Source organism: Oncorhynchus mykiss, chromosome 26 (assembly GCF_013265735.2).
Source record: "Oncorhynchus mykiss isolate Arlee chromosome 26, USDA_OmykA_1.1, whole genome shotgun sequence".
Classification (NCBI taxonomy): domain Eukaryota; kingdom Metazoa; phylum Chordata; class Actinopteri; order Salmoniformes; family Salmonidae; genus Oncorhynchus; species Oncorhynchus mykiss.
Window position 1 is genome coordinate 31,379,629 of NC_048590.1, and position 14,249 is coordinate 31,393,877.

Consider the following 14,249-nt stretch of genomic DNA (forward strand, 5'->3'; position numbering starts at 1 on the left):
CATAAGTAATAATCCACAATACCAAACAAACAATTACACACAAAGACATGATGGGAAACAGAGGGCTAAATGCATGTATAATGATTAGGGAATGAAAACCAGGTGTGTATGGGACAAGACAAAACAAATGGATATATGAAAAATAGAGAGTTGATGTCTAAAAAGCCTGTGACTCCGCCCTTGACGCGAAGCTCCAGTGGCACGCAGACACCAGCTTCGGGGATGACCCGGAGGGCGAAGTGAAGGGCGATACGGCGATGGTGAAACTCCCGCAGCAGTTCAGGATCCAAAACATCCGCAACCGGAACACAGCACCTCTACCCCTCCCATTCCACGGGGTACTGAAGGCACCCCGCCCGACGCCTCGAATCTAGGATGGAACGAACGATGTACACTGGGGCCCCCTCAATGTCCAAAGGGGGTGGAGGGACCTTCCACACCTCAGATTCCTGGAGCGGACCAGCCACCACCGGCCTGAGGAGAGACACATGGAACGAGGGGTTAATACGATAATCAGAGGCAAGCTGTAATTTGTTACATACCTCATTCACCCTCCTCAGGACTTTAACCGCCCCACAAACCGCGGACCCAGCTTCCGGCAGGGCAGTCGGAGGGGCAGTGTAACGACTCTCCTCTTCTTCTGACGAGGAGTAAGAGATGTCGGACCAATGTTCAGCTTGGTAAGTGTCCATTTTAATATATAAAACTGAACACTACAAAAATACAAAATAACAACGTGAATGAACAAACGAAAATCGAAACAGTCCCATATGGTACAAACACAGACACATGAAACAATCACCCACCACTCAAAACTGAAACCAGGCTACCTAAGTATGGTTCTCAATCAGGGACAACGAATGACAGCTGCCTCTGATTGAGAACCATACCGGGACAAACACAGAAATGCCAAATCATAGAAAAAGGAACATAGACAACCCACCCAATTCACGCCCTGACCATACTAAAACAAAGACATAACAAAATAACTAAGGTCAGAATGTGACGGGCAGGTTACGGGTCGAGAGCCAGACCCGGTCTCACTGCAGTGATGGTCCGCTCTGGTTATTTGGCAGCTGGAGGTGTACACGGGTGGCCTCCTATGTCTCCTCCGCACGCCTAAACCAGTCATCCACCGCAGGAGCTTCGGTCTAACCCTGATGCCATTGCGCCAGAACCAGCTGGTACCCCAATACGCACTGAAAGGGGGAGAGGTTAGTGGAGGAGTGGCGAAGCAAGTTCTGTGCCATCTCGGCCCAGTGCACGAACGCAGCCCACTCACCCAGCCGTTCCTGGCAATAAGACCGCAGAAACCTGCCCACATCCTGGTTGACTCTCTCTACCTGCCCGTTACTCTCGAGGTGAAAACCTGAGGTAATGCTGATCGAGAACCCCAGACGTTCCATGAACGCCTTCCAAACTCTTGACGTGAACTGGGGACCCCGACCCGACACTATATCCTCAGGCACCCCGTAGTGCCGGAAGATGTGAGTCAACAGGGCTTCCTCAGTCTGCAGGGCCATAGGATGACCGGGCAGAGGGAGGGAGTAGGGAGGAGATGACAGGACTTAGAAAATGATCCACAACGACCAGGATCGTAGTGTTTCCCTGTGAAAGAGAATGATCTGTTAGGATATCCACTGACAGATCTGTTAGGATATCCACTGACAGATGTGACCAAGGTCATTGTGGAACGGGTAAGGGATTAACTTACCTCTGGGCATGTGTCTTTGAGCCTTATACTGGGCACACACCGAGCAGGAGGAAACATAAGCCCTTACGTCTTTTGCCAAGGTGGGCCACCAGTTCTTTCCAGTCAGACAGAGCACCGTCAGAGATGTGTGGGCCCAATAGATCAACTGGTCACGGACAGCTGACGGAACGTACATACGCCCAACAGGGCACTGGAGGGGGGCGGGCTATGTAGGTAAAGCCTGCTCAATTTCCACATCCAGCTTCCACACGACCAGCGCTACCAGGAAGGAGGCCGGGGGTATGGGAGTCTGATCCATGGGCCGCTCCTCTGTGTCATACAGCCCCGGACAGTGTGTCTGCCGTCTTATTCTGGGAACCTGGTCTGTAGGATAGGGTAAACACAAAACGGGTAAAGAACATGACCCACCTTACCTGATGGGGATTCAGTCTCCTCGCTGCCTGGATGTACTCCAGGTTGCGGTGGTCAGTCCAGATGAGGAAAGGGTGTTTAGCCCCCTCAAGCCAATGTCTCCACACCTTCAACGCTTTAACCGCAGCCAACAACTCGCGGTCCCCCACATCATAGTTAAGCTCCGCTGGGCTGAGCTTCTTCGAGAAGAAAGCACAGGGGCGGAGTTTCGGTGGCGTACCCGTGCGCTGTGAGAGCACGGCTCCTACCCCAGCCTCGGACGCGTCTACCTCCACTATGAATGCCAAAGAGGGATCCGGATGGGCCAGCACGGGTGCCGAAGTAAACAGAGCTCTTAGCTGCCCAAAAGCCCTGTCCGCCTCAGCCGACCACTGCAACCATACAGGACCCCCCTTCAGCAATGAGGTAATGGGAGCAGCAACCAGGCCAAAACCCCGGATAATTCCGGTAGTAATTGGCAAACCCTAAAAACCGCTGCCCCTCCTTTACCGTGGTGGGAGTCGGCCAATTACGCATGGCTGCAATGTGGTCACTCCCCATCTCCACCCCTGATGTGGAAATGCGATACCCTTGGAAGGAGACAGCCTGCTGAAAGAACAGGCACTTCTCAGCCTTGACATACAGGTCATGCTCCAACAGTCGTCCAAGTACCTTGCGCACCAAGGACACATGCTCGGTGCGTGTAGAAGAGTATATCAGAATGTCATCGATATACATGACTACACCCTGTGCAGGTCCCTGAACATCTCGTCTACAAAGGATTGGAAAACTGATGGAGCATTCATCAACAAATACGGCATGACGAGGTACTCATAATGCCCTGTGGTGGTACTAAACGCTGTCTTCCACTCGTCTCCCTCCCGGATACGCACCAGGTTATACGTACTCCCGTGATCCAGTTTTGTGAAGAAGCGTGCCCCATGCATTGACTCAATCGCCGTGGCGATAAGAGGTAGCGGCAAACTGTATCTCACCGTGATTTGATTGAGTCCTCTATAGTCAATGCATGGGCGTAAACCTCCATCCATCTTCTTCACAAAAAATAAACTTGAGGAGGCGGGTGAAGCAGGGATTCAGAGACATATGTATCCATAGCCACCGTCTCCGCTTGCTACAGGGGATACACGTGACTCCTGGGAAGCACAGCTTCTGCCAGGAGACTTATCGCACAATCCCACCGTCGATGAGGTGGTAATTGAGTCGCCTTTCTTTGACAGAAGGCGAGAGCCAAATCGGCATATTCGGGGGGGGGGGGTGCACGGTGGAGACCTGGTCTGGACTTTCCCTGCCGTGGTAGCACCAACGGCAACCCCTACACACCTCCCTGAGCACTCTCGCGACCACCCCGTGAGAGCCCTCTGTTGCCAGGAAATAGTGGGGTTATGCAGAGCAACCAGGGAAGGCCTAATACCACAGGAAACACAGGAGAGTCAATGAGGAAGAGGCTGATTTTTTTCCTCGTGATCCTCCTGCATAACCATGGCCAAGGGGATGGTGGCCTCCCTGATTATCCTTGACCATAATGGTCGACAATCCAAAGCGTGAACCGGGAAGGGTCTAACTACAGGAAAAATGGGGATCCCTAAACTATTGGATAACGCTGTCGATAAAATTCCTGAGCTGCGCCTGAATTGATTCCAGAGCGAATTCCTGGGCGCTCCTTGTCCCTTTCTCCCGCCGCTCTACCTTCGGGTGGATGGTCGAAGACGGCCCGGAAGCGACGGGTGAACTCCTCGTACTGGTCCACAGGTAGTCCTCCTCTTTCCACACGGCGTTTGCCCACTCCAGCGCTCCTCCTGTGAGACAGGAAATGAGGGCAGCTACTCTCTCCCTTCCTGAGGGAGCTGGGTGCACGCTGGCCAGATAGAGGTCCAGTTGAAACAGGAATCCCTGGCACTTTGCTGCCATTCCATCATACTCCCTGGGAAGGGAGAGATGCATCCCACTGGAATTCTCTCCAGACGGGACGGGTGGAGGCAATCCCGGTTGTACTGGTCGAGGCGCTGGAGAGACTCCGTCTCTCCCGACGGTCCATGGTTTGAACAACGCGATCCATCATGGCACCAAGTTGACTTAACATTGCCGAATGTTCCTTGTCGCTCTCCTGGACGCGCTCCTCGACTCCTCTAACCGGGGTACCTGCTCCTGCTGACTCCATGGTTTGGTGTGTAATTCTGTCAAAGGTGTGTAAGGGAGGCAAAGTCAGGTGCATGAGAGCAGAGTGTAGTGAACAGGCGCACTTTAATTCCGTTCCAAAATACACAGCACATAAAAACAATAACGTGACAAAAACACAGAACATGACAAAAGTAAAGCGCCCGACAATAATCCACAATACCAAACAAACAATTACACACAAAGACATGATAGTAAACAGATGGCTAAATACATAGAATGATTAGGGAATGAAAACCAGGTGTGTATGGGACAAGACAAAACAAATGGATATCTGAAAAACTGAGCGGTGATGGCTAGAAAGCCGGTGATGTCCATCGCTGAACGCCGGCCGAACAAGGAGAGGAGCCGACTTCGGCGGAAGTCGTGACAATGACCAGCAGGGTCAAATAATAATAATCACAGTGGTTGTCGAGGGTGCAACAGGTCAGAACCTCAGGAGTAAATGTCAGTTAATTTTTCATAGCCGATCATTCAGAGTATCTCTACTGCTCCTGCTGTCTCTAGAGAGTTGAAAACAGAAGGTCTGGGACAAGTAGCACGTATGGTGAACAGGTCAGGGTTCCATAGCCGCAGGCAGAAAAGTTTAAACTGGAGCACCAGCACGGCCAGGTGGACTGGGGACAGCAAGGAGTCATCAGGCCAGGTAGTTCTGAGGCATGGTCCTAGGGCTCAGGTCTTCCAAGAGAAAGAGGGAAAGAAAGAAAGAAAGAGAGAGAGAAAAGAATGAAAGAAAGAAAGAGAGAAAGAAAGAAAGAGAGAGAGAGAATTAGAGAGAGCATAATTAAATTCACACAGGACACCGGTTAAGACAGGAGAAATAATGCAGATATAAGAGACTGACCAAAGCCCCCCGACACATACTCTACTGCAGCATAAATACTGGAGGCTGAGACAGGAGGGGTCGGGAGACAATGTGGCCCCATCCGACGATACCCCCGGACAGGGCCAAACAGGCAGGATATAACCACACCCATTTTCAATGTGTTGTCAGTTGTATCCCCCTGAGGATAGACTGGTCACTTCTTGTTGGAGACCTCATCAATGTTACAGTCTCTAGAGGAAAGAAATGGCTTCTCTCAATGTCCTTGTAACTAGATCACTGTGATGCCCTGAGCACTTCATGTGGATAGAGGAGTGGGTGTGAGCGTGTGTGTGTTTTTGTGTGTAGGTGTGTATACATGCATGTCTGTGTGTACATCTGGGTGAGAGACACTTTGATCTCCTTATTGGGTAGATTAATATTTGAATTCATAGATGGATTCATCTCACCATCCCTCCTACTGTCTCTCCTCTATATCCACCCAGTCATCCCCCTCTCTTCTCTCCCTCCCCTTTCAGAGTTAATGTTCTGCATCTTTTCTAGATTAACAATCCTCAGAAACGTCATGCTTAATTACATACATGTACAGTATCTATGTTATGTTGATTTAGTTCCATGTCTACTTTGTCAACAGTATGTTGATGTCAGGCTGATCTTTATTGTGGAGAGTGCACTCATGTACAACTAGGGGGTTTCTCAGGTGAGGGACAGCTTGGCTGTAGCCCTAAACGATGTGCTGCTACTACTGCTTCTCTCAGCTCATTATCCATGCAGACCACAGGCATGACAGAGACAGAAAAGTGCAGTTTGACCGAAATCTTCCCTGTGAGAATTCATAAAATACCTAAATTCTCAGTGATTTTCTAACGGAGCATTTTTCACCTGGTATTTTAATACTTAATTCAATAGTTTCAAAGCTCTCTATTCTGTCACCATTCAAGGTGATAAAATGACACATACAGTATGTGTGCTAATCAATTACTCTGATGATACCAACATATCCTCCCCTCCTGTAATATAGGCAAAGAGAATGATGTGCTGTAGTATGAGGATGTTCCCATCATCCTTATTTAGGTTGAATTACTTAACCAATCTCCCTGTAATCTGTTGGAAACCCACCAGTAACAAAGCATCTTCAGGTGGCTCAGATATGTGGTGACAGGAGGACTCTATTTGATGCATGTGTAACAAAGGTAATTAGGCCCTGAGTTTGCGAGGTGTTATTAAAATGCTAAACAGTTTAAGGGCTGGATAACATGACGATCTAAACCTCATCAGGATGTGGGAGGGAAGGACAGAGGGAGAAAATAGAACACGTCTGATTTGTATTCGCTGTGGGTGAATGTTATTTCATACATTACAGAATGCAATATGCTTATGGATCATTATTGTCCAAATGAACTCTATGCTGATATATTCACTCTCCCCTACCTGTAGTAGTTTGATTGTTCCCTTGGCAGTAATATTTATTATTTTTGGTGAATTCAAACAAATAGGACTAATCTAAACATGCTGCGTCACATATCAACCGTAGTGAAAATTTGCTGCAGAAAAAATGTTTTATTAATTGATCAAAGTATAGCTTTTGCTACATTGAAATGTTCATTAGGTCTATTGGCTCTTCAGAGATGCTGAGGCAGCTCGGTCTTCACTGTCAACATGTAATCAGTCAAAAAGTGCTGCAATCTCCAGCAGCATTGCATCCTCATTGGCATTATCAGTAGCAGGGGTAGCGGAGGCAGCCATATCCTTCAGCTCATTGTCATCTTCATACTCAGCGATGAGGTCTTTCAGGCTGGTCTCACTGATGGATTTCTCCATAGAGGTGTCTGTTAGGGTGGAGATCAAATCTTTAGCAGAGTCATCCTTCACATCCTCATCAGTAGTGATCATGTCCTTAGTGCTCTCAGGGGTCAGTGCCATGTCAAGAGTGGAGGTCTGGTTAATGGAGTCTGACGTGTGAAGATCTATCATGGTCTCCGATGAGACCAAGGAGATCTGGCTCTGAGAGGTAGAAGTGGTCTGTGTGTCTGTGTTCATATCTGATGTCTGTGTTTCCATCTGCGCATGTGTCGAAGTGTTGGTAGAGGATGGCGTTGTCTCTGTCCTAGTTGCCATAGACGAGGTGGGCAGAGGGACTCCGGGTAGCTGCCACTCCAGCGGGAGGATGGCCAGGTTCCGAGCCAGGGAAAACTGAGAGAGGGAGCTCTACCCAGAGGAAAAGGGTGGTTAGGTTGAGGTCAGAGGGGAAATTGTCTCATGTTTGAATCTCTGTCTGTCCGTATAGTAATTTAGGTTTCAGTAACTTACGTGGGCACGTGGTAGAGTCGGAGAGTCAGGTCTTATGTAAATTTCCTCCACAGGGGTCTTCACTTGCCGGGGTGTCCTTTGATTTTCCTGCACAACACAATTGTAACACCCAATGATAACACAGCATTATGGGAAAGATCTTTTGCTCACAATAAAATATGATACAGCATGTTTGGTTGTTTCACAGAGTTAGGTCTTTGTCCTGAATTAGTTCCCTTGTGGTCCTGAGATGATTTCAACAGCTGAACTTCAGTCCGGTCTTTCTCCCTGCCCACCTTTCCATTACTCTTGTCCTTGACCCTTTTGGTTGTAACATCACCTCCAGACAAGTCTGAACCTGTGTAGATTAGACATTTTGAAGACACGTTCTTCCAAGTGAAGCCAATCTCATTCTATATCTAATCAGCAGACACCCCATAACACTCACCAGTATCAGATGCATTATCTTTGTCCTGGTCCTTTCTACTCTGTCTGTTCTGAGAGGGACGAGTCTTCCTCAGCTTGACTTTCCCACCACAGCAGAAGAGAGTGAACAGCTGCAGGGCCGCCACAGCTGGATGGATGCTCTTCTTCTTCTCTTTCTGCTGGGTCTCCTTTGCTTGCTCCTCAGGGGAGACCTCAGTGTCGCAATCAGTACATCAGTTAGAAATCTACTGACATTTCAAACTACAATATCAATGTTGAATATACGTAGCCAATGAGCTCTAGCTGGATTGGCAACAAATATTATTTCCTAAGTGTGTTTCCATGTCAAAATGTTACCCCATAATAACTAGGGTTAGTGCTGTCCGTGATCCTTGGGACATCCCTACCCTAAACCCTAACCTTAACCCCTACCTTAACCCTAACCCTTACCTTAACCATTTCAATTTCAACGTCAAAGGTCAGAGTTGGGACGTTCCATGGATTCTGTTTAGACTTTTCCTAATAACTATTAGGGCCTACCCCATCCGAAGGGGCATTGTGACATTATCACATTTGTCAAGCCATGTCAATGCTCTGTGTTCCTTATTGTGGTCATTATCAGTTGTCAAATGCATTGGTTAATCCTCATTAATAAGCAAGTTTGGATGTCTTACCGAGTTAGGTCTTTGTTTAATGTCTTTTTCTTTTTCCTGTGTCGTTCTGCATTTGTGGTCCTGAGATTCAATGCTATGTTTCTCTCCTCCAACCTTTCCTTTACTCTTGTCCTTGATCCTTTTCACGTCACCTGCAGAGTAGTCCAAGCCTGTAAGTGAAACGTTTCTAAGACACATGACCTGTTTTTTTCCAAGTCAAGCCTAGATAATTGTACTATGTAGCAGCACTAATCAAAATACACCTCCTAACACTCACCAGTATCAGAGTCATTATTGTTGTTTGTATCGTTTATCGTTGTTCCCTTTCTCCCATCACCACTCTGGGAGGGATCAAAGGGTGTTTTCTTCACCTTGACGCAGCTCAGCAGTGTAAACAGCTGAAGAAAGGTCAGGGCTTGAGGGATCCTCTTCTCCTTGGGTTTATCTTTATGTTCCTGTGTCTCCTTTGGTTTCTCCCTATGGGATACTTCAGGGACAGGGTCACTTAGTCTCTGACCCATGTCACGACAAGGTAGTGTACTGTTGTAATCAATCAAATCAGTTATAGGTTGGGAGATCGTTTGAATGTAGCTAATGCGCTCTACCTGAGCTTGTCTGACCGTTTTAATGTGGTCTGAGATTATGACATAAGTGTGTTTCCGTGGCAACATGTTACCTCATAATGTTCCCTTATAACAACTAGTTCTCCTTCCCTGGTAAAGGGGCATTGTGACATCACCAAGTTAGTTACCTAGCCACATATCCACCCAGAACACTGGAACAGCCTATTTCTATGGACCTAGTCTGCCTGTATGTCTGTATTTTCCTGCTGGATCAAATTAAGGTCCTACCACTGTATGTCTGTCTCTCTCTTTCCTTCTCTCTACCTCTCTCTCTCTGCCTGTACTCATATTCAACCTCTGCCTTCACCCTATTGCAGCAGTTGATTTTCTCATACTTTGCCTGCATCATGTTGCAAGGAGAGAGTGGCTGAGCACAGGTCAATCACTCCACAATGAGTATGGTTATACAGTTGATTATCAAGTGCCACATTCAACAGACTACTACTGTTGGCAATCAGAATACAATGTTGTTGTAGTCCAAGAGTCGACTCAGTGAATACATGCAGCACAATGGGCAAGAGTCATGGCAACATGTCTATTCATACCTCCTCTATGTTTGCACTATTAAAAGCAGATCGCCGCCACATGTAGCATTAGAGACAGCAAGCCTCCCTGGCTCAGCACCTGTTAGTGTCAGCTTTTAAGTGCTACATGTCAGCCTGATAATTACTCTGTGTGTCATCAGCAGAGGAGATTAGTGATAAAAGCTAACATAACATGATAGGCTAACACCTCTGGAGGCACCTGGATGTATCACAGTAGTTTATCCATTTCACTCAGACCACTAACGATAGGTTTGCAGGTATGCACGCACAAACACACACCACATGCACACACACATGTTACGCCCCTGAAATCAGGGGAGAAATAATCACGAGAGTGATACGGTGTTGTATTCTCAATTCAAAGTTTAGTGTAATGAGAAAAGACTGCGATTTTCCCCAGGAATATGGGTGGAGACCAGAGCAATCGATCTCCGGCTCATAGATTAAGAGCATTTCGTAGATCACAGATTAACACTTTTAGGCACCACAAAATAAAATAATCAATATAACGTTTACACATTACTCACAATTCGTACCCTTTGACAGATTTTAACTTTAACACAATTATATGAATGTTATCAATCTCTATCAACTAATACTGAATGCATCTTTTTAACCTTAGATGTTTTAAGATCCACATCCTATGAACTTACTAATACTTTTTAATGTATAACAGGCTATGAATATTTCCTTTAACCTGTCACACTCTCGCCGACAAAATAAATGTTGTCCCAACATTACCAACATTGTCTTCTTCAACAGTCCGTATGCACTGGACCTAGAAAATCCTCTTCTGTAAGGTAGTACTTGAGCAGAGGTCAAGGGTCACAGTTCAAATATAGCTAATAAGTTATATTCACAGTCCATATCTGTTGACCAGCTATATAACATAAGCAGTCTTTTCTCATACTATTGATCAACAGTCCATCAATTTTAATGATCTATATGCATAGTCTGCAAATTGTCTCTTTTGACAGTCTGTGAAATCAGACAGTAGTCCATGGTCAAACATGTCAACTCTGTAGCCTCATGTTTGCTGAAGCCCATACATGTAAGGTGGCTGAAAGTAACTTTGCTGTAGTGATGGCAGCCATGGAACCAGTCCTGGTGCAGAGTAGACAGGGAACAACTGTGGCTGTGGCTGTATACTGTAGCAGGAAGGGATACCAAGCTGATCATAGGTGATACGTCTTGGAGGGTGTCTCTCTCTTTGTGGCAGCTGGTAGGCTGGTTCCTCAGGTTCAGCAGCATCAGTATATGAAGGAAAGGCACTTGGTGGATGATCATCAGGCAAATTTTCTTTAACTGTTGTTGTCTCCTCCAGCCGCTTTTCAACAAGAGGCTGTGCTGGTAGCGTATCAGGGACTGGCACTGCAACTGTCTGTCTCACTGTTGGGGGCCTGTGTTCCCACTCTCGCTGGTTCAGCATTCCTCTCCTCAGGTACTGTAGGAGATGTGGGAACCTGTAGCGGCTCATGATGAAGGTCATATTCATCCCCACTGTCTTCATCAGAATCTAGAGTCTGTGATGCAGGCTGGTGTCTCCTCGTTTTCTGACTTTTGTCCACTTTGGTCATTTCTGGTTGTGTCTCAAAAGGTAAGTGGTCACAGGACATGAGCAGATTTCTGTGCAGGACCCTGGAGCGTCCCCTACCCTTTTCTGGTCTAAATTCATAAATCGGCAGGTCTGAACCCATTTGTCTCACCACTGTGTGAATTGTATCTTCCCAATAGTTACGGAGTTTTCCTGGTCCTCCTCTTGGTGTCAGGTTTTTAATCAGAACTCGCTCGCCAGGCTGTAGCACTGAACTCCTAACTTTAGTGTCATAGTACTTCTTACTTCTTTCAGCGGCTTTCTGAGCATTTTCATTTGCAATGGCGTATGCTTCTTCCATCCCTCGTTTCCAGTTCTCCACGTATTCTCGCTGGTTACTGGAACCTGCCTCTGTGCACAATCCAAAGAGCATATCAACTGGAAGCCTGGGTGATCTCCCAAACAGAAGATAAAATGGTGAATAGCCAGTCACTTCGCAACGGGTGCAGTTATAGGCATAAACCAGTTTGTTCAGAGACTCCTTCCAATTTGACTTTTGTGTCTCAGTTAGTGTCTTTAACATTTGCAACAATGTTCTGTTCATGCGTTCCGCTTGACCGTTTCCCATCGGGTGATAGGGTGTTGTCCTGGACCCCGCCATGCCACTGAGTTTCTTTAACTGATGGAACAACTGATTTTCAAATTCTCCCCCTTGGTCATGGTGGATGCGGGACGGGAACCCAAACTTCAGGGCAAAGTCATTGAAGATGAGATTTGCAGCAGTTTTACCTGACTTTGATGTGGTGGCGTAGGCTTGAGTGAAACGTGTAAAATGATCAACAACCACGAGGATGTACTCATATCCCCCTTTGCATCTGTCGAGATGAAGGAAGTCTATACATACCACTTCAAATGGCTGTGTTGTCACAATGTTTGCCAGAGGAGCTCTTGTTGCATGGGCTGGCTTTTTCTGCTTGACACAGCTACAAGTTTTAGTCACATAGTGCTCGATGTCAGATTGCATATATGGCCAGAAGAAGCGGTCACGTACTAGTGATACAGTGCGGTCAGTACCTTGGTGTCCCATGTTATTGTTCAACTCTTCCATCACTTTACCTTTGTACTGCTCTGGTAGAACTAACTGCTTGCGGGCTGTAGTGATGGTTGTTGCAGTGGTTGTCTCACCTTCAGCTAATACTGACATCGATGCAGCTGAAAATGACCAAGGTACAACAGCCTCTTTCTGTACCTCAACTGCTTGTATCGCGGCGGCAATGGTGTCTGGTGGAAGCTCCTCAGAACATTCTCTCATCAGTGACTCTACATCCAGTGGCATCCTTGACAAAGCATCTGCATCACCGTTCTCTCTGCCTGGCCTGTACTTTATTGTAAAGTGGAAATCAGCCAAGTCTGCAACCCACCTGGAAGTGGGTTGTTATCGCTGTATACAGTGAAGGTCGGAGCATAGTACAAATAATCATGGAACCCTTCAGTGATTGCCCATTTTAGAGCTAGAAATTCTAGCTTGCTCGAGTGGTAGTGATAGTTCTTCTCCGCTGCTGTTAAGGTTCGAGAGCCATAAGACATGACCCTAAGCTTCCCCTCTTACTTTTGATAAAGAACTGCTCCCAAGCCTTGGTGTGACGCATCAGTGTGTACAACAAATGGCTGAGTGAAATCAGGGAAACCTAAAACTGGTGGGTGAAGCAAACACTCAATCAGCTGTTCCAGTGCCTGTTGATACTGGTCAGTCCACAGGATTGGCTTGTTTGAGGGCACCACATTACTTACTTTCTTTGTTTTTGTTTTCCGTGGGTGGTCAGGTATTTTCTCTGAATCTGCTTTCAGGAGGTCATACAGGCAGCTGGCACTCCTAGAAAAGTATTTGATGTACTGTCTGTAGTAAGTGAGTAAACCAAGCATTTTTCTGAGCTGGCCTACAGTCTCTGGTCTGATTTCTTTCAATGCTCTTACTGCTTCAAAATCGGCTGGGTCAACTCGGCTGCCCTCTGCAGACACTATTCTGCCCAAATAACGGACCTGGGGTTTAAAGAGATCACATTTACTTGGTTTGAGTTTAATGCCATACTCTCTGAGACGCTGCAAAACTTTTTGCACATCATTCACATGGCTGTCGAATGTTTTACTGAAAACTAGCGTGTCGTCCAGATAAGGAATGCAGATGTTATCCCGGAGCCCTTCCAAACACTCCTCCATACACAGCTGAAAAGCTGCAGGAGCGTTCATGAGGCCGAATGGCATACGTATCCACTCATAGAGTCCCCACGGTGTCACAAATGCTGTCAGTGGTCTGCTTTCTTCAGAGATGAACCCCTGGTGATACGCTTTTCCCTGATCTAAGAGGGAGAACCAGGAATTACCACCTAAACTGTCCATGATGTCTTGGACCCGAGGGATGGGCTGGCGGTTGGGATGTGTCTTTCTGTTCAGGTCTCTGTAATCTATACACAACCGGAGGGTCCCGTCCTTTTTACGAATGCACACGACAGGTGAAGAATATGAAGAGTTTGACTTCCTAACCCAGCCCTGGACTATGAGGTCATAAAGGTAACCCTTCATCTCCTGATACAGTGGCCTGGGCACTGACATGTATGTGCGCTTTACTGGTTCAGAGTCCTTTAGAGAAATAGTCATTTTCAATCGTTCAATGCAGCCAATGTCATTGTCTGACCTGGAGAAGGAGGTTTTGGACGTTTTGGTACCTACCTACGGTTAACACTCGTCCCTCAGCGGTAACCCATTTCCGTTTAAAGGGGCCTCCCTTGATGGCCTGGCTCCCCGGAATTTACATCCATCATGAAAATGTTCTCCACTCCCACATCGGAAGCAGTGTGTGCAGCGTGCATCTGTTCTGGCCTGCTGGCAGACAAAACACCTCCTTGGAGCTGAGCAGAGTGGTTGGTATACCGGTTAGTTGCATATTGATGCTGCGCAGGGTCAGGTGCTTGAGACCGACTGTAGTTGCTGCAATACTGCTGCTGGGAAATAGGTGCCTGGGGGTCCCTATCTGGCCTCCTAACTGGGGGTGGGGCATA

General features: G+C 47.0%; 1 protein-coding gene across 1 annotated transcript; it reads right to left on the bottom strand.

Annotated features, from left to right (window-relative positions):
• Positions 1 to 6,663: 6,663 nt before the first annotated feature.
• On the bottom strand, positions 6,664 to 9,918 carry LOC110506627. The gene is made up of 6 exons (XM_036964390.1): positions 8,769 to 9,918; positions 8,513 to 8,661; positions 7,861 to 8,050; positions 7,709 to 7,770; positions 7,434 to 7,520; positions 6,664 to 7,331 (listed from the first exon to the last, which is right to left on the bottom strand). The coding sequence occupies exons 1-6, from the start codon at positions 9,160 to 9,162 to the stop codon at positions 6,789 to 6,791; spliced, it is 1,425 nt and encodes a 474-aa protein (XP_036820285.1). The 5' UTR covers positions 9,163 to 9,918; the 3' UTR covers positions 6,664 to 6,788.
• Positions 9,919 to 14,249: the final 4,331 nt, after the last annotated feature.